The sequence below is a fragment of the Lissotriton helveticus genome, chromosome 3_1 (assembly GCF_964261635.1).
Source record: "Lissotriton helveticus chromosome 3_1, aLisHel1.1, whole genome shotgun sequence".
Lineage (NCBI taxonomy): Eukaryota > Metazoa > Chordata > Amphibia > Caudata > Salamandridae > Lissotriton > Lissotriton helveticus.
The window spans coordinates 1778723624-1778747356 of NC_136061.1; the positions used below are offsets into that span (position 1 = coordinate 1778723624).

The window sequence follows — 23733 nt, forward strand, 5'->3', positions numbered from 1 at the left end:
CAGGGGTTGGAGCTGTGCGCGGCAGCAGGCGCAGATTTTTTCAGATTCATTGCACGCGCATTCGCTGCATTGCCACGCCCCAGCATAGCCGCACACGACCGTACCCCACCACAGAGTCATTGTGGGTAGTTCCGCAGTTCAAGAACAGTTCGGTTCACACAAAGTGAAAGTTTGAGAGCCAGCAAGCCCTACTGGCCCGGCCAGACGACGACAGCATTGGCGAATTTGACATTGAGGAGTAGGCGCTGCCAGTAAGTACTAGTGGCCAGTAACAGCACCAGGTGAGGCAGGGCCTGTGAGGCCCAATCAGTTAACTTAAAATAAAGCTGCGCAGCAGCCTAAGGCAGTATGTGATTATGATAAATTGATTTGACTGATATGTTGATGGCATGTGGTGGCTGCGGCCCTTAGTTTGATGTTGCCCACCGACCCGGGCTGGATTTTGGTTCTGTAACGACATTCTACAATCAAATCTGCTGGGTTGGGGCTGGGCACGGCAGCAGGCACAGTTTGTTCATATTCATTGTGCGCGCATTCGCTGCATTACATTTGCCACAGTCAGCAGAGCCAGCAACCACTGGATGGACTAAAGAAAGATGGGGACAGGATACATAGGAGGTCATAGAGGGTGCTGAGAGGGAAGATGGTGTAAAAATACACCAGAGAAGTAGATATATCAGCTGCTTCTGGTCGATGCTTTCTGCACCGAGGATACTACTACACCAGAAGCATGGCACGCACAGACACACGCCAGCATACCCGCGAGACTGCACCCCACCACCACCGAGTCATCGTGCAGTTCGTGGATCAGCGAGTGCCCGCCGTTCAGTGGTTTAAAAACTTCACTAAGTAAAAGTCTCAGAGCCAGGCAGCAAGCAGGCGCGACCGGCCCGGCCGGACGATGCTGTTGCGGTTGAGGAGTAGGCGCCCGCCACAGCCAGTGAGTACTACTAGTACTGGCCACCAGTAACAGCACCAGGTGGGGGAGGCCTGTCCCTGGCAGGCCCAATCAGTTAACTGCACAGCAGCCTATGGCAGTATGCAGTCAGTGTGTGTCCCGAGCCAGCCGAACAGACCGAAGCGGTAAGTTACGTTTTACTTGACAGTTACTGTAACACAGTAGTTAAGCAGTACGGAAGAAGTTAAATTAGTTAAAGTAACTACTAGCAGAGTAAGCGCAGTTGCCATGCCACCATCACCATGGTAATGAATATGCCATCCTTGGGTGACAGTGCTGTGGCGTGGTGGCCCATGCCAAACCAACAAACGCATATTTTTGTTTGGGTGCGTGACTCCACAGTCCACCCTCGGAATCCATCAGACTGTTCAGAGAAAACACAGACCATGAACAAACTCCTGTAAAAACACAGGGGTTTGGACAAGATGCCTGCAGTGCAGTTTCATTTCTCTGAGTTGCTTCATGTGACTGACTGCCTGGAATCAACGCGTCCTCAGTTATGTTGAATAATAAGGTCATAAGAAATAACTTCTCTTGTAACTGAAGAGAGCAGATTGTGGTGTGCAATTCATCATCGGCTGCCCCAAGCCACGTCCCCGTGCCGACTGTGGCTGGGCTCTTCATTGCCATTCAGTCATTAATATTGCAAATGCGCATTTGAGTTGTGGATCACTTAATGCATTGATTTAGCATATTTATAAATACATAAAAAGGTTCAAACATGTTAAAATGCAACTGCCCATTAATTCTTGAAAACCATTAATAAAATAGCATTACATTACACATTATGTGTGTACAATGGTGAGCGCCAGCTTACAGATAAAGTTTTATTTTGTTTGGCAAAGGTCATAGAAAAAATATTGGGTTAAGATTATGTTTTTCTAATAAACTGAAACTGCACATGAAAGAAGATGCATATTTACCAATATTAAACACGCTTCTATCTACTTGATAGAACGATTGTTTGTGGTCATATGAAAGCAGCATATTAATTATTTTGGTGACTATTGATCGAAAAACAAACTGATGGAAAAGGTTTGATCGAAAATCAATGTTATTCATTTCAAGTTACACATAAATGACTATTCAATCAAACATGATAAAAAAGCAAAAATAGGGCATATACAATGTACCTACAGTTTCTTGAGCACTTTGGGATGTACAAGATTGGTAATTCACAACATGTATTCCTACATCTTAGAACAGTATGATTTATGTAGCCCTCGAATGTTAGTGAGGAATTAAAATACAATGGTTTCCAATGAAAGCAAAAAGAGAATGTCAAGCAGTGTATTTTGAATAAAACAGTGTCTATGATAATGTTTCTTTACAAAAAATATATAAAAGTATTTTCGTTTTGACCATTTCCTTTCATTGAAAACATCCAGATTCAAACACAAATTATTGCACTAATGTGAGGGTAAGTTCTTTAGTCACACTAAAAACCGGCCATTGACTAGAAGTGTTCTTTTTAAATGACCTACAGAAAGTTCAGCCCAAAAAGGATTTCTCCACTATTACAGAAAAAAAAATGCCAAGATTGTCAGTGACTGGGAGAGCTCGATAAACCTTAAACCAATCAAACTCATTCTCTTTTTATTTGCCCCTCTCGGATATGAAGATTCTGGATAAACATGTGCTTAAGTAATAGCTGCTTCTACAATTAAGAGGGTTGGTACTCATATTATCCCAGTATGGGTGGATATCTGAGCACGGAATAGAAAGTGCGTCATGAACGTCGCACACAGATTTCTGCTGCAGGCGCGTGAACCCATTGTTCTGTGTGGCACACAGCCATCACGTCTGCTATAAATGTTATGGACCATTCATTGCTTAATGACGATACCACAAGGGAGCACACTTGTCATAACGTAGCACGCCCTCGGTTTAAAAAAAAAAAAAGATGAATTTCGGCTTTGCAGGTCATTTTATGCAATGAATTATGGTGGCACATTTTTTTTCCATATTGATGGGTCCAGTCAAAGAGAAGTACTTTCATGTTTTAAGGCTCACTCACACAACCTAGTAATTGTTTTTTTTTCCCCCATCAACTTAAATAGTATTTATTTTTAATATATGAATCCTTGGCGTTATATTCTATGAGACCTCGCAATTCCGGTCTTTATTCCCTTAGTTTCGTAGAAGTCGTTGTGCATGTTTTGTGGAGGTATTAGTATTTGAGGCGGCATTAGTATTTGAGCAAAGTGAATGAAAACTGTCAGTTGAAATATTTTATTGTGTTAGATTGTTCATTCTTTAATGGATGTACCCATCAACGTCCATATTACTCCGATAATCATGGTAAACAGTGGGGTTTGTTTTTAAAGCAGGTGGTGCGTCATGGGTTAATTTATGTTTTTGAACAGCACATAAATTTTTAAAGCTATGACTTTGAGTTGGTTGGAGGAGAAGGTACTATATAGCCCTCTCCATAAAATCCCACACTGTAGGTTTAGAATTCACCCCTGCGATAAATTATACCCATTCGGAGTTTTGGTGAAAATCATGCGCCTTTTGATGTCTGCACCAAAATCCAAGTAAGGGAAAAAGCACCCCATTTCAACTTTGCATATTGCACCCAGTAATTACCAGTGTTGGAAATATTAACCATCTCGGAATCCCAACCCCTCGGAAAACACCAGCCAACTCGTATTCAGGGCTAATATGAGCCCAAGGCCAGGGAAGCGATGGTGATTTGTGTAGGATCACTCGTACTTTTTTAGTCAGATCGGGTATTACATCTGACTTTTAACAGTGACAGTTGAGAATGTGGGTGGAGCTAATAGAGTAAGTGGGTGGAGCCAGTGGAGGGAATGGGTGGAACCGGAGAAAAGTAGATGTAGCCTCCAACAAACATTTGAGCACCTGCATTTCATATTTTACAAATGAAGCACTGCTATCCTTGGCTTTGACCAGGTGCAGGATTGAATGGTTGAGGTAAATATTTCAAGGTGATCGGTGTGAAGTTGAACTCCTAAAACCAGAACTCCAGATCCGGGATAATTTAAAGAATGTATGCTCAGATTTCTATTCATCTCCCCCGGGTCATAAGTAATGCAGGAGTCTAGGGATGATAAAAAAAATACAATTTTTAAAGTAAAACTAATAAAAATAGTAGTGCTATTGAAGTCCATGCTCAACCGCTGAGCACTGCTTCTGGTGCCATCATTCCTCGCAAGGGTCAGAATCCTTTAAATGTTAGTCCTTACGTAAGCTGTCAAATTTTGCTTAGCGTGCATGTTACCGTTTTTTCAGTCTTTACATAAGCCTAATTACATATCAATGGCTGATCAAAACTGCTAGGTCTTGTGCAAACCAAGGAACAAACTAATTTGGACCTGAACTTGTGCTGGCTGTCCATGTACGTAGTACTTCTTTCTTATTGACTGACCCCTTTGATTTTTTTTTGTCATGAATGTTTACCTTCATTACCAAGAATTGGTCTCCAAGCTAAGGTGATCACGCTACTTCCAAGGCGCCATTTCTTAGGGTCTCATGTGCAGGGGTGTAACTCTCACTTCATGTGTCCAAATTTAATAGCGCCGGGGTACTCTTAGAAGCAGCTGGGCGATTTTCAGAAGCGTATCATTAATGTATTCAAATGTGCCGCCTCTCCTCTATTTTATGAGTCTGGCTATAGTGCCGCTTGGGGTGCCCCGTGCTGGATTTGGCGTCCCTCCTTTCATGCGCCACGTGCCTGGTGCTCGTTCCTCAATGGCTGCGTCCTCGGGTCACAGTCTCTTCCTCGGGAGGGGCTTCCCAGCCCCCGAGGCCAGCATTCCTGGCGCAGATGCCGGCCTGGGCCATAGGCTGTCAGGGGCTGGCTCTGCCATGGAGATGTTAATGCCCTGTGAGCGGATAAAGGCGCTGCGGTGGGGGTGGTTGACCCCCCCCGTCGGGCCTTATTCACTCCAGGTTCCTGTCATAAAGACATTAGGGGCTGAAGGGCCAGTGTCCTGGGCTGTAACCGCTTCCTGCAGCTCTCAGTCACATATGTAAATAGAGGGGACTGCCCCCGAAGCAGATGGTTTGGGCCATTGTCGTGGACCTGCCCCCGCCTCGTGTGATCCTCCCCCACCAAGGCGCCCGGGCAGATGTGTCCATCAATCTGCCTGTGTCCAGTTCCTGCAGGTTACGGGCCGTCATTGATCTGACCCCAGACATCCGCATGGGGGGTGGGGAGCAAGGGCAGAAGAAAGAATAAGGGGTTGGCGAAGGCCTCAAGTGACCACAGCTCTGCCAGGACACCTCTTTGGAGACCTGCATCACGCACGGAGTTGTCTTGACGTCAGACCACGCACATTACGTGGACGCGCAAAGTCCTCAATTGACCACAGCTCTGCCATTACACCTCTGAAGACCTGCATCACGCACGGAGATGTCTTGACGTCAGACCACGCACAGTACGTGGGCGTGCAAAGCCCACGCAATACACTTCTACCTAGGCCCGCAGTGTCTACGTCCAGGGCGCTGCTCTCTACCAAATCAAGCCAAACATGCTCAGAAGGACGCGAGGGAGGCTGAAGCAGAGTGGCTTTTTGACACACCCCAACAATCTGACCGACAGACCTTGGGGAGAGGTGTGGCGCCGTGGCCAGGGCGATTGACGCTGGAATCTGGGGATCACGGTTCGATCCCCGGCTCCGGCGGCAGGTTAGCCTAGCACCATGTGACTCTGGGCAATAGCTTGCTTAATCTTCCCGACGGCCCCCAGCGCCTAGAGATGTGGATGATTATTATTATTATTATTATTACCTACATTGAAGCTCAATCCAGATCCAGATCAGCGTGCGCCATACCAGGCCCAGAACCCACACAACTCTGCCCCACGCCCAGCCCTGTTATCCCAGAGTTCAGATATACCGCTCAACCAATGCACACCTGCGCCCTCTAGTATTCCCGTATTTTAAAGACTCGTCCAAAACATCTCAAGTCTGCTGAGCACCCACTACTAGGGACTAAAATGACTTCGGGAGTAGAGTATTTTTGGGCGGGAAAAAAGTAGTTTAATTTTAAAACATAGGTACATGTGGTGTACTCGGTTGATCCCTTGTAGCCGAAATGTGTATGAATGAAGAGATGCATTTTGTACCTCTTTCGAACAGGAAGCAATAATCGGAAAGCATTTTTTTCACACAGGACATTGATGACGTCACTGAGCGGGACATGTTCCAAAAGGCAGTCTCAGGCAGGAACGCTTAAATAAGTCTTAAGCATGCCCATAACACGTTACTGATCTGTACAATATGTCAATAAGACAGTGAGGGCAAAAACCGCCAGACTCATGTAAGTATTCAGTTATTACACCACATGTTTGCACGACGTCACTGCTAATCTCACGGACTTGCACGGTTCAGTAGGACCCTGCGAGTGGGAGCTTGGGCGTAAGAGGTCACTGATTTGGACAGTATTTAGTAGGACCGTGTGGGCAGACTCCTCTGTCTGTGGAACAGTAAAACATCCACTGAAGTCATGCCACTGATTTGCTTACGTGCCTGTAAAGCACCAGGGGTGGGGTGATGGTGAGGGGGGAGGGGAAGGGCGGCTAAAAGTCACCCAGTTTTTAAGAGGAGCTCCAGGATCCACACCCTTTTAATTTACCATATGGACCCCTGAATAAACACAGGTTCTGGGTACCGTTTGGTAATTTTAAAACACCCACTCACCTTCCCTAGGCCCACACACCCACATGCACAACTGCGGCGTCTCCTTAAAAGATCTCCGCTAAAGAGCACTCTCGCAAAGGCCTTTCAGGTACGGCAGCGCCACCCCCATGAGGAGCAACGCCAAATGATGAAGCATGACACTCGCAAGGGTGTGTGAAGGCACGATATCCAATCAGAGGAATTCCCCCCATCACGATCAGAGACCCAACCTGTCATAAGTCTTACAAACCATAATTTGGTTATTACTTCTTTGAGTTCTGAGGAACTGTTACCCCCCAGTGTATACACGTTATCTTGTGGGAGCACGGGTACTGGACCTCCTTTCTTTCTAAATTGCTCCCGGCCCCCAATCCTTTTTGTGTGATAATCAGAAAATTGGCAAGCCTCAGCATATGCTCCTGTGTAGCTAGAGTAGCAAAACTACATGAATTACGTCACTGGCTTTGACAGTAGGCCAGTGTGATGGAAACCACGACCCCAAAACAAACAGTAGTGGGAAACAAATACGAAAGAGTCATGACAGGCTCTGGCGTGTGTTGCCTTCTATTTATTTTGGGAGCTATGTTCAGATTATGTGGAGTAATACAGCCTTATTGCATCACACAATCAATAAATTCAGTGCTTCCCCCTTAATAGACCTGCTCTCGATATAACCAATTTTGAGATTTGCTAATGTCTGCAATATTAGAGAACACAAGCACAAAATGACATTGATGCACAGCCCTCCCAGGTGGTACTTTTGGTGTAGATTTCATTTTCTATCGGTCTTTATCCCCTAACCTGCAAGCATTTAAAAAGAACCTATTAAGTTGCTGATAACTACATCTAATTTCCATGGTAGGGGCTGGACAGATGAGAGGCTTAAAATGGCTGTCACATGGGTATACTCTTGCTACGCAGATGCATTCTACCTGCTACGCTGACAAACCTTAGTTACATATGCAGCATTACAGATTGCAGGAGATATGTACGCTCGCTTAATGAGTAGAGAGTAGAAATCAAGGCCCTCCCACTCCCAACATTGGTAGTGCAATGCGGGGTCCAAAGCATTAGCCGGTCTCCCCCAGGGTGAATTCGCACAATAGAACGGGCCACGGGACAGGATAGGTGGTGAAGATAGTGTTGGCGGGGCGCAGCGGTAGGTTATATAGTTAGGTTTTTGTGCGGAAAGGCACTTGTTGAAGCAGTACCAAGAGTGCTTAGGGACTTTGAGTGACAGGAATAGCTTCAGTCAGGTAAGGTTTTCGTGAACTTTACGTTTATAAATCACCTCTATATATATATAGGTGATGGAGGTTGATGAAGAAATACATTAATGAAGAAATATGTAAGGCAATAAAGGTTATGTGAAGCAGTGAGGGAGGATCCATTAAAACCAGACGTACCAGGGGAGGCATGGGTGGGTGTAGAATGTCCTAAGAGGAGGGTGACTGGTGGTGTAGTGGCAGCATGTTTGTTGGAAGTTAATAAAAAATGTTAGAGCGGAGTGAGAGGTAAAAAGTAAAAAAATAAAATAAAAATAAAGCAGTGGGTAGCAGTCTGAGGTTTTATGGTAACTTGCAGAGAAAAACAAAGTTTTCATGGTGGGGAGTACGGAGCAGTGACATCGCGCTGACCCACTAACGAGAAAGAGGCGGGTCGTGGGAGGATTGTCATGGAGTAAGGGAGGAGCCCAGAGCGAGGGGCTGGTTATGATGGGCGTCCAGGAATGTGGAAGAGGTCAGGGGGAGTGGCGCTATATGAATCCAATGCACTAACTTTGGAGGAGGCGGGTATTTTATCCCATGGGCCAGCTGATGTGACTATATCAGGCAGCAGCAGAGAGTGTGGAGAAATGCCCGCTTATATAGTGCGAGTTGCAGCTGGGAGCCAGAGGTAAAAAGTAGGCAGTTTGTAGAGTCTGTGGAAACTAATTTGAGAGGTGGGCGGAGGAATTATTTGAGAAGGTAAGTGGACAACCCCCCAAATTGGCAGGAGAGATTTCTTGTGAGAGGAATCTCTATAGCATGTTGGAGGATAAAGTAAGCATGCTGGACTCAGACAGTTTCCAGGAGTTATGGAAAATGTTCTGCACACATCATGTAATTTTGAAGAGCTTGGAAATAAAAAATACTGTCCAGGCATCAAGAGACAAATTGTCAAAAAAACACAAATTAGACACAATGTTTTTGATCTGGGGCCGAATTTCTGGAATTTAGAAGTTGAGGGAAAAACAGAGCAAATGAGCAAGGAAAGAGGAGTTACTTCCAGAGGGTTTAAGGAGATATATGTAGAGAAAACAGACATATTCTGAAGTGGTAGAGGAAGACAACAGAGGGAAGACAGGACAATGGGTATGGGTGGAGGATACAGATATGAAATTTACAAGGAATAATAAAGATAATGCAGGTAGAGAGCTTGGCACTGCAGCACATTCAGGCTAATTTGGCCTAAAGAATAGGACTACAGTAAGACGAGCAGAAGCAGACAGCAGAACAGGATAGACACCAACAGAGTATGAAGTTGCTCCAACATGTTGGTCAGAAGAAAAGAGAAGGTCACTAGTGGATTGTCCTTCATCAACGGAGCCGTTGAAACAGAAGTCAGCATCGCAATCGAGGTTGTATGATGGAGGAGTTGGGGATGGTGAAAACCACAACCACTCGTACCTGGGCTATCAAAATGATTATGATGAGAATTTGGATTATGAAGCAACAGTAAGGAGGAGGGGGAGTTGAGAGAATGGGAATGTGAGGAACGCAAGAAAGGTAGGATTGCAAATAAGGGGATTATTGGGGGAAAATTGTTTTTAGTATATTGCAAAAGTCTGGAGCGGACCAAGCAATTATACAAGAGGGAAGGAATTGGAATCAACAGACATGAGAAGCTGAAGAAACTCAAAGTTGGTCATCACAACTGACAACATGTAGGGCATCATGGTGGTCAGTGTTGGGGGAGCACAGATAATGGTACTACAGATACAAAAAGATCAAGTGGAGTGGAGGGTGGGTAAGCTGGTTAAGGATTGTGGTACAGACACACAAGTGGACGATAATGTTCTTAATAACCATCAAGGAAAAGTAAAAGAGAAGGATCCCAAAAATATAATGTGCAATAAACAGATACAAAGTGAGAAAGTGAAAAATAACTAAGCATGATAACAAGAAAGATGGAGAAGAAGCTTATACGCATATACATAAAAGGTTGCTATATATGGGTATTGCAATGCCTTAAAGTTCTCACTTAGAAAAAATAAAAATAGTAGCACTTGGAAGCATGAGTTCATAGATATATTCCAATTGTCACACAGGGGCATACAAGCAATAAAATGATTCAAGGAAGAGGAGTGGGAGTTAGCTAAAAGGTCAAAGGTCCCATACACAATAGAAAATTGGACATCAGTATTTTTAATGTATGCAAGTATATTTTGTGCGAGACATCAGGATAGAGCAGTAGCAATTTTAAAATATATGTACATTATACTGAAAGCACAAAAGCATTTTGGGGGATATGTTTGGTTGCGCTACGATGAAGAGTTCAGGGCCAGGGTCAGTCTAAAGAATGATGAGCCATGGGGAGACGTCAACTCTGAAATATGGCTCCAATGGATGTCATCCACGCAGCCTCCAGCCACAAGTGGCTTACCAGTAACGTATTGGTTCTTTCAGTATTGTTCTGCCCAAGTTGGGGTGGGGTGGTATAGAAAGAAGCAGATATCTTATGCAGCATCATGTTGGAATTTTAATAAAGGATTCTGCAACAGGCAATTTTGCTGCTACAATCACAAATGCTCACACACTGGCGGGGTGGGGGGAGACATCCAGTCACTCAATGTTTTGCAGCACCAAAATTTGGAGACAAAGATAATGCAGAGGGGCAGAGGACAGGAATTTCAACACACACAAAAGGCTCATACCACAATTAGACTTGAGGTATTATCAACCAGGCTAAGGGATTATCCAGATAGTGAAGCAGCATTCAAATTATTTTGGGGTTTCAAAAGCATGGCTATAGAATCGATTACCAAGGGGCAAGGCAGAAAAGATGGGCAGACAATCTCAAATCGGCAAAGGATGGGCAGACAATCTCAAATCGGCAAAAGGAGTTGCCAAAATATAGTACAACAAAAGCTACATTCGGAGTTAAAGGCATGCAGATTGCAGGTACTTTTATAGAGTGGCCATTTGAAAATGTAAGTTTCCCTTTAGGTGTAGTGTATAAAAAATAAAATAAAAAAAAAAACAACGCAATGCCCAGAGGGACAATCTGTGAAGGATTTCATTTTTCAAACAGATTCTAGCGTGTCTTGCTTATCAGTGGATGATGCTTCGAAATTGGTAAGAACAGCAGGAAGAGCAGCAGAACTTGCTAAGAGTGACATACAATCAGCCTTTCGGCTCTTATGGATACAGCCTGCTGATTTTAAATTGCTTAGCATGCAGTTTAGGTAAGCCTTTTATGTAGACAAAGTCCTTCCAACGGGATGTTCAATCTCGTGTGCTTTATTTGAGACATTCTGCACTGTCTTACAATGCGTGTTCATGGACATTAGTGGTCACAAACTTGTTTGCCATTATTTTGATGAGTTTATGTTTGTTGGTGAAAAGAAAACAGGCAAGTGGGTGAACCCATTACAGAAGTACAAGGTTGACATTTCTAGGCATTGAAATAGATACTACAGAAATGATAGCTAGGCTTCCTGTTGCAAATGTTCAAGGAATAAGGTAATTTTTGTTTTCAGTAATCGAGGGGGAAAAAAAAAAAAAAAGGGAAAAAAAAAGCACAGCTCAGGAAGGGACAAATTAGTAGACTCAATTTTTCATGCCGAGTAGTCAGAACGGGAAGGGCATTTTGAAGACGTACAGGTCTATGTCTGGAGCTTATGCACCCCACCACAGGATAAGACATTTCCATGGCTATTAGGGCGAGTCTGGGTATTTGGTTCAAGTTTCTTGATGATTTCAATGGTGTTTTGTTGTATTTTGTGATGAAGGCGTGATATGGCAGATTTAATCGGATGCTGCAGGTTTCAGAGGTTTTTGTATATAATGGTATGGTCGTTGGTGCACGAAGAGCACAAAAAGGTTATACTGTGCCCATGGTTGACACATGGGCACAGTATAGCCTTTTTAGAATTATTCCCTTTAGTTCTGGCTTTATACGCCTTTCATGAAGAATTCAGAAATAGGCCAGTTTTGTTTAATGTGGACAATATGGCGGTAGTAGTTTTGGTAAACAAGCAAAAAGTGAGAGATTTGAGAATATTGCGTTTATTAAGATCCTCTATGCTGAAATGTTTACAACTTAATAGGAAAGGTTTAAAAAGGGTTGATTAAGGAATAACAGAGCAAACAATTGAGAACCCGTGACTTTTGACCTGTTGCAGCAGTTATTACAGTTAACTTTGTTGTTATGATGAGTTTTAAAATGTATTATTTAGGTTATGCCTGTTGTGGTTTTTCTAGAGCGCCATTAGAGTCCGAGTTAATAGGTTTGAGAGGGCAGGTATGCATATAAAGTGAGTAGATAGTTTTGAAACACAATAGATTATGGATTTGTTTAACAGCATCTAAAACAGATCAATTGGGAAGAGGTAAATGGATATGCTTAAGCAAGAGTGGGATTGATGGTTGCTGCCCACTATAGGAATGGCAACATTTTCAAAACAGATTAGGAAGTGGGCAAAATGAAATTTTCATGCATGCAGATGGTAAAAGATTTACTAATGCAAACAAATTAGGTATATTAAGAATAGCATTAAATCAATTAAGAAAAGATCCTAGGCATTACGCAACACATTTTCGTATTGGGACGGCAACGGAGGCTGCAACACTTGGTTAGTCTTGGCCAGAGATAAGGATTAGGAAATGGAAATCAAAATGTTACGAGAGATACGTAAGAAAATATTCATTTATTGCATTCAATTATGCTAATTCCTTTTTCTTTTAATTTTGGTTATGTTAATTGTCCATTGTCTGAATAGTGGAATATTACTTCATAAAATGGGCAGCATTGTATGCAGAACAGCAAATGTATGGCCGCTCTCTTGGACTCCCAAGTACCAAACATGAGATGGTATGGAATGGAAAAAGTGAGATGTGCTGGGTGAGTCGGCTGCATATTTTAGCTGAACTCTGCTGGATAAGAGGACGCCCAACTATGTTAATAATTCTTCTAGGTGACAATGATTTAGTCCAATTATCTGGTTTAACATTGATAAAGCAAATGAAAGGTTGCCTTATCGGTTATAAAAAAAACAAATTGAGGAGGTATATGCTTAATATGGACGAAATTTATATCACAAAAGCAGTGGTGTGGAGCGAGGAGTCATGCGGCAATAGACAAGGCAAGAAGAAAGTTGAATAGGGCAATGAGAGTTTTTCGTTCCAACATGGGTATCATAGTATTGGCTCATGGATATTTAACTGAAAGCGATGGACATCTGTTTCATTCCGACGGGGGTTCATTTATCACAAATGGGGCAAGCTTACTATTTGTTGGAAACTCTGGAATTGTTTTCAAAATTATGGAATGAGAAACTCTGGTGTTCTAGCAACACATTATGAAGTTCAAGGATATAGCAGCAGTTTGTTGGGGCAGGAAAACTCTTTGGTTTTCCTTTTTTTTTAATGGGGAGATGAAGAGTAAATGATGTGGCTTTGACCAACACTAGAGCAGATCGAATGTTGAGCAAATTGGGAAAGTTAAGGGTTGGGGGAACGTTTAGACTGTTTATGTATTAGTCAGTTTGAGATATTTACATTATTTGTATTTATGAAGTTATGCTTCATACCGGTCTTAATAAAGTGGCCTTCTTTGCTAATAAAGAGAGTGGGAATGCGATTTATTGTGCCAACAGCGGAGGAGCTAACGCAGAGGATCTCGCCCCTCCAACTGTGAGCGGTGCACGAGCCACATGAGGATTACTGCTCTCCTGCTACCATGTGCTGCGCACACTGGACAAAGACTGAGAAAGTGGCCGAGCCTCCTCCTCAAGCTCGCCTTTTTGGAACACTAACCAAGGGGCGACATAGGCAGCCTGTTGTCTGTTTAATTATGATTTCTCTTTGCTGCTAGTGCACTGTGGTTAGACTATCGTGGGAACCTATCAAATTACCAATCAATATGTGCAAGGCTGCTGCTGCACTGACAGTAAACCCGAGAGGTGTAAAAAGGACCCTAGAGATGCACAGGGGGCTGGTTACTGTTCTCCACAGGAAAGCAGTCCTTTATCCCGGTGCTATTTTCTAGCCCTTTTCACAAATCCTGTGGACTTGAGGAAAAATGCAATAGTCAGCCGGCACCCTCAGGCCAAGTAAAATATAGAAGGAACCCTTCTTTGCACAAATGGCAATTAGTGTTACCAATTGCTCAACCTTTCCACATCACAGAAAGGGGCTCTGGACAGCTTTCTGAACCTGATCTGAGTGGTTCTCTTTAAAAAATAGACAAAAGATAAAAGACAATTGCGATATCTTGATTTGTGGTATCTTCCCTTGACCCCTTCCTTTTCCACAACTTGGAACACTTCCAATTGCAAGGTTCTAGACTGTGAGGCTTTGAGTTGAGGGAATAGTAGGCGTTGTGAAGTGGGCTCATGCTGTGGATGAGATGTTGTGTAATAAAAACTGGAATGGATCACATTTGTTTCTCCATGATTTACGTTATCTCACACTGGCGAGGAGAATGGGATTTAACCTTTCAACACCCCAACAAGCTGTTCGAGCCGCTGACGGAAAGTCCAAAGGACAACAATTGTAACAAACACCATGAACATAACTCCAAGAACAAAATTGAGTTCCTTGAAGAGGTATTTAGAAGAGAAGGATTGCCAATCTCTCTTCTCTCAGATAATGGGGTGCAATTCTGTTCTGGAGACATGCAAGAGTACCTGGAGAGTAACGGTACATGGCATTGCCTTGGGGCCCTATATCACCCCAAAACAAATTGGTTTGTGGAAAGGTTTGATAAAACTTTAGAAAAAGGGATACAGTTAGCTAGAACCAACAGCCTAAACTGGAAAGAAGAAGTGTTCCATAGGTTGTTAGCCTACCCTTTAACTCTGAATCAAACAACAGACAGGACTCCCTCTGAACTGTTAAGAGGAAGAATACCCAATTCAAAGTTAGTTCCAGTTTGGATAAAGTAGCAGAAAGGGTGGGTAGATATAGACACTGTGCAATCCTGGAGACAGAGTTAATACTACAAACGGGAAGGAATAATAATGAATGAACTACCTGCGCTGCAAACAAAATAGGGTTAACAATGACAAAACCATGTGCAGAAGTGTTGATAGACACACAAAGGTTTGGGAGGACGAGTATGTCTTGGGAAGCGTTACACACAGAACAAGTACTAGCACAATTTCTCCACCTAGTTATCTAAAAGATTGTGTCAACAAATAGCCAACAGACCCATTGGTTGTTTATCCCCGATGAGGGATTGAGTTTCTTTTTGACGAATTTTTACCTTCTATGACAACTATTGTTATCGAAATATTTTCATGTGTACCCTTGCTTTTAATAAATGTCTTCATTATTTCAGTAGGATGGGAAGGGGTGTGGTATCTTGATGTGTGGTGTCTTCCCTTGACCCCCTTCCTTTCCCGCCAACATGGAACCATCCCAAATGCAAGGTTCTAGAATGTGATGCTTTGAGCTTAAGGAACAGGGGGCACTGCAAAGGGGACTCATGCTTTGGATGGGGTGTTGTGTAATAAAGACTTGAATAGATCATGTTTGTCACTCCATGATTTAGGTGATCCCACAACAATGAAGTGGGGAAAAAATACAATTCAAAGTTACAATGGAAGTATTTGGTTTTGAGACTGAACTAACTGTATAGTTGGTATTAAGATGAACGTCTCTAAAGAAGATTTATTCAAAGACTACATATCCTTGTCGAGAAGTGCAGAGAACCTGGCACACTGGATACAAAGTTGCACCATCAACTCATTGAGTATGCATAAGCCGGATTCCCTTAGAACCATTGACTAGTAATCCTACCTGGTGCACGAAGACATCCACTGGGGGGTCAAGACCGGCCCCATCGCTGCTGGTCATTGCCAGGAAACCAAATCCCATACGGACATTAAACCACTTGCAGACGCCCGAGCCCCGCGACAGGGGCTCCCCATCTTCACCCTCGGGCTCTGGTCCGTCTTCTGGCTCATCGAGGGACTTTAAGCAGCCTCCTGCTGAGGAAAGATGGGGTCAGCAGGGATGAGGCTACACAACCAACTTCAAGTAACAATCTCTTTACTGGTGTGGAATGAGAGGCGACATGATGGTCAGTTTGAGCGTTTGCCTAAATGTTACATTGGAGATGCGGAGGATGATGGTGTATTGTGGTGGCTATGTTGAGGATAATAGTTGCTTTTGAGTGATGTGTCTGGCGGTTAGTATGGAGAAGTGTAGAGTGATTAACTTTGGGGTGCCACATTTAGTAGTTAAGTTGATGTGTCTTGTGGTTACTTGGAGGTGATGTGTCTAGCAGTTCATATGGACATTGTAGTTAACTTGGCAATGTGCTTTACTAGTTACTGTGGAGATGCAGTCCAATAAAATTACACTGGGCGTTGTGCCTAATGATTATGTTGAACGAGTGTGGAGTAGTTATTACCAAGATTGTGGTAAGTATGGATATGTGGTCTGATGGTTGCTTTGGGGTTAGGTGGTATTTCTAGCAGTTAATATGGAGATGTGGTCTAATTGGGAAGTTGGATAAGTGCCTAGAAGACAAGGTATAGGAGAAGTCCCAAGGAGACATGACCAGGTGCTTAGTTGGAGGTGAAGTGTGCAGTGGTGAAATAGGGTAAGATGAGGCCACAAGTTGGCAATTGGTTGGCTGTGGAATCAGAGGATATTTGATCGACAATGGGGTGACCCGGTGTCCCTCACAACCTGGGTATAGTTATGCAAAAAGTACAGTGGCTCTGTCGGGTATAACCACAATATTTCCTTTTATCACAATTTTAGTTTCAAAAACAAGTTATTTACTGCAAAAAGCATTCAAAGGGAACACACAACAAGGATTCAGAAACCACAATTGAATCAGGTTTGCATGTTTTATGCGCATTTCAACTTTGTTTCACATATATACAAGATAATTATGCAATAAAAGGCTGCCAACGGTGTGAAAATCAAAGTAAATTGTGATCAAGTGACATTGTGTGAGCAGTGGCAAGGTGAGTGCGTAATATATACAAGGTGGTTAAAATATGTACATGTTTGTGAGAGGCCAGGGTAAACACCAATACAATGGCCCTGTCGCTCTAATTGCTTTCAATGTTTTGCAAGCAGGGCCTTGAATTGGCCCAGGAGATAGTCGACGTTTCAACCCTATATGTGCGATAATAAAGCATCAGTCGGGTCTTCATCAGGACTGGAGTTGGGGAGTGGCATCCTAACAATAACCGGAGCAATGAAGCGTAAAGCTCAAGTCAGGGTAAGACGGCCCATCTGGTTACAATCGGGGCAGTTGTCATGTTGAGCCAAATACGGTAGTAGGTCTTCATGGATGCCTTATTCGAAGGGGGCGTGGCTTGGGCGCCGATGGCGGTGGTCGCCTGAGAGCTCAGCTCCGGGACTGAGCCCGGGATTATCCTGTTAATCGGAGGCCGCGGGGCACCCTAGCCCCCGCAAATCGTTGTTCAGCCCAACTGGACCCTGCTGGGACGCCTGGCACAGCCTGGACGGGTGGTGATCCGCCCGAAACTTGAAGTTTGTGGTCCCGCGGAGAGCGACCCAATATGGCGCCCGGACCCCTTGGTCCCCTTAGACGGGACCATTAGCCTGAGAGAACGTCGTTGGTCATGGCGTGCCCTCCGCTCTTGTGTTTTCCTGGAGAGTGAGGAGCTGGACTTTGCACTGCTGAGACTCTGATATTGGTAACTGCGCCCGGGCGGTCGGAGGCCCCTACCATAGTGGACCCCGGCACACGGACGCCTGGAGGGCCTGACGGGGGTGCCGACCCCCGACGCGGCGCTTGGCTGCATCCCCCGTTTGACCCGATCCCATGGGAAGCACAACCCCCTGGCGTCAAAAAGTCTCTGGTGGTGTGGGTGGCCCTCGTTCCAGATCCTCGTCAGCCGGACGGGCCTACCCGGCCTGGCGCCGAGTGTCTCCGCCTCCTCCTCGGCGCCCTCAGACGACACGGGGGTGGCGCGAGCCGAAACTGAGGAGACCCGCCTGGCCCTGGAGAGGAGGAACACCGGCCCTCACCCCGAGGGCCTGCATTCGGGGGAGTTATAGTCGGCGCCCGCACTGGGTGGCGCCCTCCTCTGAGTCCACACTGTGCACTTCCAGCGGCATGGGGAAGCCGAGAGGGGCCAAGGGGGCCACCCCGGCGGCCTCTGACTCGGAGACCACGGACAAGGAAGGCCATGGAAACCCGGGGAGATCTGGTGGCGCGCCGCTGCAGCAACAGTTTGATCGCGTCCTGGAGGCGATTGCGACCACACGCTCGGCCCTCCAGCAGGACATTGCCCAGGTGGCGACGAGCCTGGGCCTCCTCAGGGCGGATCATGGCAAGCTGTCGGACAGGGTCAAAGAAGTGGAGGGCTCGGTGAAGACCTTGGAGCCGGCGCAGCGCACCTTGGCCGCGGCAATGAAAGATGCCCTGACCCGGATTTCTGCCCTGGAGCAGCGAGCGGAGGATGCGGAAGGCCGTAACAGGCGCAACAACATCCGTGTGGTGGGCCTGCCGGAGAAGATCGAGGATGGCGACATGGTGGCCTACTTGGAGGCCTGGCTCCGAGACACGGTGGCCCCGGAGGGCCTATCCTCTTTCTACACCCTTGAACGAGCTCATAGAGTCCCAGCGAGGCCACCGCAACAAGGCCGTGCGCCGCGTCCGGTGGTGGCGCGCCTCCTCCATTTTCGCGACAGGGACCTCATTCTCAATGCCGCTAGACATAATGGCCCCTTCAAGGTGGAGAACAGCCAGGTGAACATCTTCCCGGACTACACTTATGAAACCCAACGCAGGCGGTTTTCATTCTTGGCGGTCAAGCGCGAGCTTCGGAGCGAGGGCATCCAATACTCGCTCTTATTTCCTGCACGGCTCCGCGTCATTGTCGATGACAAGTCTCAATTTTTTGATACCCCGGAAGATGCCTGTAATTGGCTTGAACTTTATAGAGCTGGGAAAGATGGCTTTGCCTCCGCATCTCAGCCAACGGCGGAGCCAGGACGGCGACGGCGATCCACGAGGGTGCGGGGTCGACGGGGCCGGTCGGGCGGCCCTTCTACTGCGGAGACATCGACGGAGCGGAAGGGGGTACTGGAGGTGCTGTCTGCGTTGTCTGGTTCACGAGATGATACCATCGCGGAAGAGGAGAACCCTGGTGGCGAGGGGGCATCGACGGACTCGGAGGACTCGGTGGCAGATAGCACCGGCACACCGGAGGTCACGCCAAAATCGGCTGAGGACCTTCTTGATGGACAAGGTTGACGGGGTGAGCTGCATCCTTTTGGGTGAGGGCCCGTAGCGGGGGTGGCGGGAGCCGATGGTTCAGCATGATCCTCGAAGAAGCGGGGGGTGGGGTGCCTTGCCTTTGCCCCGAGGGTTTCCGTTGCTGTTTGGGGCTTGCATTAGTCCTGGTAGCCAGGGCGTCGGGGGCCCACTGCCACCGCCCAGCCCGCACCCGGCCCTTAAGGCCTTCCTACGGTGGCGACCGTAGGATTAGTTTGGGACGAAGGGTTTTCTGAGGGCTTGGTTTGGATGGGAACTAGATGGAATTATTTGGGTCCTGTTCTGGGGAGGGTGGGCAGGGGTTTGGTTAATGTAAGAGTTGTTGAGTTCTGGTTGGGGGAAATGACCGCCATCAGTGCTGGGGGGATTGTTGTATGCTTTTTGTTGAGACCCAGATGGGGAGACTTTGCTCGAACAGTATGGGACAATGGCTGACGTTGCTAATGTGAAGTGTATTACTTGGAACGTGCGGGGGCTTCATACCATGTCTAGGCGGCACAAAGTCCACGCTTATTTAGTGCGTAGGGGAATACAAATGGCGCTGCTGCAGGAGACCCATTTGACCAAGGCGGAAGGGGCGGCGCTACAGCGCAGATGGAGGGGGCAGGTCTTTCATACGTCGTACTCAGCGTATGCCAGGGGGGCGCTAATCTGGATTCGGGCTGGGGTTCCCTTCCAGGTCACAAACTCAGTGGTAGATCCAGAGGGGCGCTACGTGGCCATCTCGGGTACTCTGGGGGGGAGGGCCCTGAACGTTTGCTGTGTTTACGCACCTAACATCGACCAGATTGCCTTCCTTTCTAGGTTATCGGGCTCGCTGGCCCACTTTTTCACGGGGCCCCTCCTGCTCGGTGGGGACTTCAATTCGGTAGTGGATGTGGAGACCGATCGTTCACACCCGCCCCTTCCTGATTCTCCGGTCCGCCGTGTGGCCAAGGGCCGTAGGGACTGGCAGGCACGGTGGGGTCTGACGGATATTTGGAGAGCGCAACACCCTGAGGCTAGAGATTACTCCTATTTTTCGGGTCTTCACGAGTTGCACGTTCGGCTGGACGGGTTTCTTGGCTCGACTGAACTGGTTTCAGCGGCCGTCCGTTCCGAATACTTGACTAGGACCGTTTCGGACCATAATCCCCTCCTGCTGGCCCTTCGCTGGTTTCCAGGGGCGCCGGCGGTGCCCACCTGGAAGTTACGCCCCGAGACCCTCGAGGACACTGTATTCAGAGCGGACTTAGGTGATAAGATCGAGGAGTATTTCGCGTCCAATGGGGGCTCTGCGAGCTCGAGGGCACTGGAATGGGACGCTTTTAAGGTGGTGGTAAGGGGTTATTGCATCTCCAAGAAGGTAGGGGTGAGGCGGGTTATCCTTGAGGACTTGGACGTGGCTGATCGGAGGCTCCGTGAGTTGGAACTCCGCCGCCCCGGGCACCCTGAACTCCAGGGACGCACGGCGGAGGCAAGGGAGGCGGTGGCGGCGGAGGTTGAGCGGCTGCGCTGCTTCGACTACAAGGCCTATGCGGTTCGGTCCCTTGCAGAAGGGGATAGGTCGAGCGCATTGCTGGCATGGCTGGCTAGCCCTACGCGCCAGACCTCACTGACGACGTCCATGCGCATGGCGAATGGGACCATGGTGCACACTCAACCGGAGATTTTAGGCTGCTACCGGCACTACTATGACCAGTTGTATCGCAGTCGTGCTGCCAAAGACCCTGACCTTCTCGAGGACTATCTGAGGCCCCTGGAGCTCCCAGTAGTGGAGCCCGACGTGGCGAAAGCCCTGGGGTCCGATATTGAACTAGGGGAGGTCCGCAGCGCCATTAAGAAGATGGCGCGGAATAAGACCCCAGGCCTGGATGGTCTTCCTGTGGAATTTTACGCGGCCTATGCCGACCTTTTGGCTCCAAGACTGGTGACTGTTTATAGAGAGGCGAAGAGGCTTGGCCGACTGCCTGGCTCGATGCGCGAGGCCCTGGTGGTTCCCCTCCTCAAGCCGGGGCGGGACTCGACCGATCCGGCGTCCTACCGTCCTTTATCGATGCTGACGGTCGATTATAAGATTCTGAGCAGCATCTTGGCCTCGAGACTGCTGGGCCATATGACCTCCCTGGTGCATGAGGACCAGGCTGGGTTCATCCCCAAGCGCAACACAACAATGAACATCCGTAGGTTGTTCCGCTTGCTGGGGGACCCGCTGGTGGATGCCCCGTGCCCGGTGGTCCTATCGGTGGACTTAGAGAAGGCGTTTGATAGCCTGGAATGGGACTACCTACACGCTGTGTTGCGGCGATTCGGTCTCGGCGAGGGCTTCATCAGGTGGACCGCGGTTTTATATACCTCCGCATCGGCCAGGGTTCGGGCGGGTCCGTTAATCTCCTCGGAGTACCCAGTAGAAAGGGGTACGAGACAGGGCTGTTCGTTATCCCCACTTCTCTTCGCGCTAGCGGTGGAGCCCCTCGCATTGCTACTCCGTTCGGGGGCGCATTACAGTGGGTTCTGGACACCTTCGGGCCCGCACCACGTTTCGTTATATGCCGACGACCTGTTGCTCTTCCTTGAGGACCCAGTCGGGGCCTTACATGGAGCTGAGACGGCGCTCACGGCGTTTGGGGTGGTCTCGGGCCTACGAGTGAATTGGGCCAAGACATGCCTTTTCCCGGTTCGCAGAGGCACCCCTAGTCCGGTCCTCAATAGAGAGCTTAGAAGGGAACCTGACTGCTTCAGGTACCTGGGAGTGTACATCTATCATGATCCATCTGACCTCCTAGACGGAAACATTACCAGATGCAGTCGAGCTTTACGGGGGAATATGGACTTCTGGGCTACGCTACCGCTCTCGTTGGCGGGGCGGGTCGCTCTCCTCAAAATGGTGGCCCTTCCTCGGCTGCTGTACTATTTCCGGGCGCTACCGGTTTGGATCCCGCCAGCCACCTTTAGGCTCCTCCGGTCGATGATAGTCGGCTTCCTCTGGGGCTCGGGCCGCCGTAGAGTGGCCCTTAAGACCCTGATGAGGCCGAAAGCCGAGGGGGGACTCGCGGTGCCGGATCTTGAGAAATACTATCTGGCGGCGCAGCTCCAGACCCTCACCCAGGAGATTGCCAGGGAATTCCGTGGCCCGGAGGACAGGAGGGGTATAGGGATAGCCAGGCATGTCCTATCCTTCATAGCTCTACGCCAACGCTTGGCCTTGCAGGATCTGACGTTGGAGGAAAAGACCCTTCGCCTATGTTGGAACCGGGCTCACGCCCGGGGACAATTGCGGATACCGTATGCGCCTGAAATACCGTTGGGGATGTTGACGGCCTTGCCCCATGGCGGCGATTGGTCGCGTTTGGCGGACTGGGAAGGCGCGGGGTTGCAGTTGGTGGGGGATCTTTATGAGGCTGGGGTACTTTTGCCCTTTCAGGAGCTCATTGACCGCTTCGGGATTCCCCACGGTGACTTCCTGTTGCACTTGGCCCTGGTCCGTGCGATCCAGGCACATTGGAAAGGCGGACGGGAGGAACCTCCTACGTCTCCGGTGTGCCAATACGTCATGATGTCTGCGGGCACGGTGAAGGCGGTCACCTGCCTCTACGGTAGGTTGATCAATGAAGGGCTGACCCCCCTTACGACCCTGAAGGCCCGGTGGGAGGCAGACATAGGCAAGGAAATCCCGGAAGCGACCTGGTCTCAGCTCGTACGACGGGCCTGGAAGGGGACGCGCCACGCCCGTTTTCAGTTGGTCCACTATTACATACTCCATCGGGCATATCTGACCCCGGCGAAAATCCAACAGTACTTCGCCACGGGCTCAGCAACCTGCCCCAGATGCCCGGCGCCGGAGGCGGACCTCCTACATATGTTGTGGGCCTGCCCGGGTTTGTCCTCCTACTGGGTGGAAGTGGAGAGGACCCTGACGGAGGTGACGGGGAGACCACTGTCGGTCGATGCGGCGGTGGGTCTCTTGCATTGGTTTCCACATACCCCCAAAAACAAAATTTCCAGTAAATTTATTGATTTAGGGCTTTTATTGGCCAAACGAGAGGTGACCAGGAACTGGAAGGCACGTGCTGGTCCGACTGGGAACAGGTGGCATAGCGAACTCTTGAAGTGGGCGGCGGGAGAAAGCACGTTGAGATACCAACTGGCTGGGAGACAGCGTAACGAAAAAGCACAGGAGGCAGCGCTAGAATGGGAGACGCTAGTACAGGCCCTCAGAGACTATTGCGCCCCTGGCGACTCTGATGGTGAGATTGCAGCGCGCCCTGAGTCCCGATAGGCGAGTGCGTTTTCTGTTTCTGATACGCTCATCTTGGGTCTCTCACGAATCCCTTTGCGGCTGCTACCATACACTGATGGCGGGGGTGGGTTGGGGAGGGAATTTTTCCTTTTTTTTGTATTGTAGTGTTTTATGGGTGGGACTTTCTTTTGGATTTTGGGGCTTGTTTAGAAAAGCAGATGACGGACAGTGGATCATCCGGACCAGCCTTGCGCTCCTGCTGAGCTCCCGCTGGATTTTATCGCCCAGCCTTTGGACTGTGGGCTGAATGATTATGTATGAAAATGTGCTGCGGGGGGTGAGCGGGATGCGGTTAGTTGATTTCAGTGGAATTTTGGTGATGGTCATATATGTAACAGTTTGCTGATTCCTGCAATAAAAATATATTTAAAAAAAAA

The 23733-nt window shown here is 47.8% G+C and overlaps 1 protein-coding gene across 5 annotated transcripts in view; it reads right to left on the reverse strand.

Moving 5' to 3' along the window:
• The window catches only part of LIN28A (lin-28 RNA binding posttranscriptional regulator A), a 136106-nt gene that overhangs the window by 106637 nt on the left and 5736 nt on the right, over window positions 1–23733 (reverse strand). For 3 of the 5 annotated variants that reach the window (XM_078682650.1, XM_078682649.1, XM_078682648.1), the window contains exon 2: window positions 15609–15796. In XM_078682650.1, the coding sequence (XP_078538776.1) occupies window positions 15609–15796 (188 nt within the window). Of the gene's footprint in view, window positions 1–15608; window positions 15800–23733 lie in introns of all 5 variants that reach the window. The other 2 variants (XM_078682647.1, XM_078682646.1) reach the window with 1 other exon arrangement.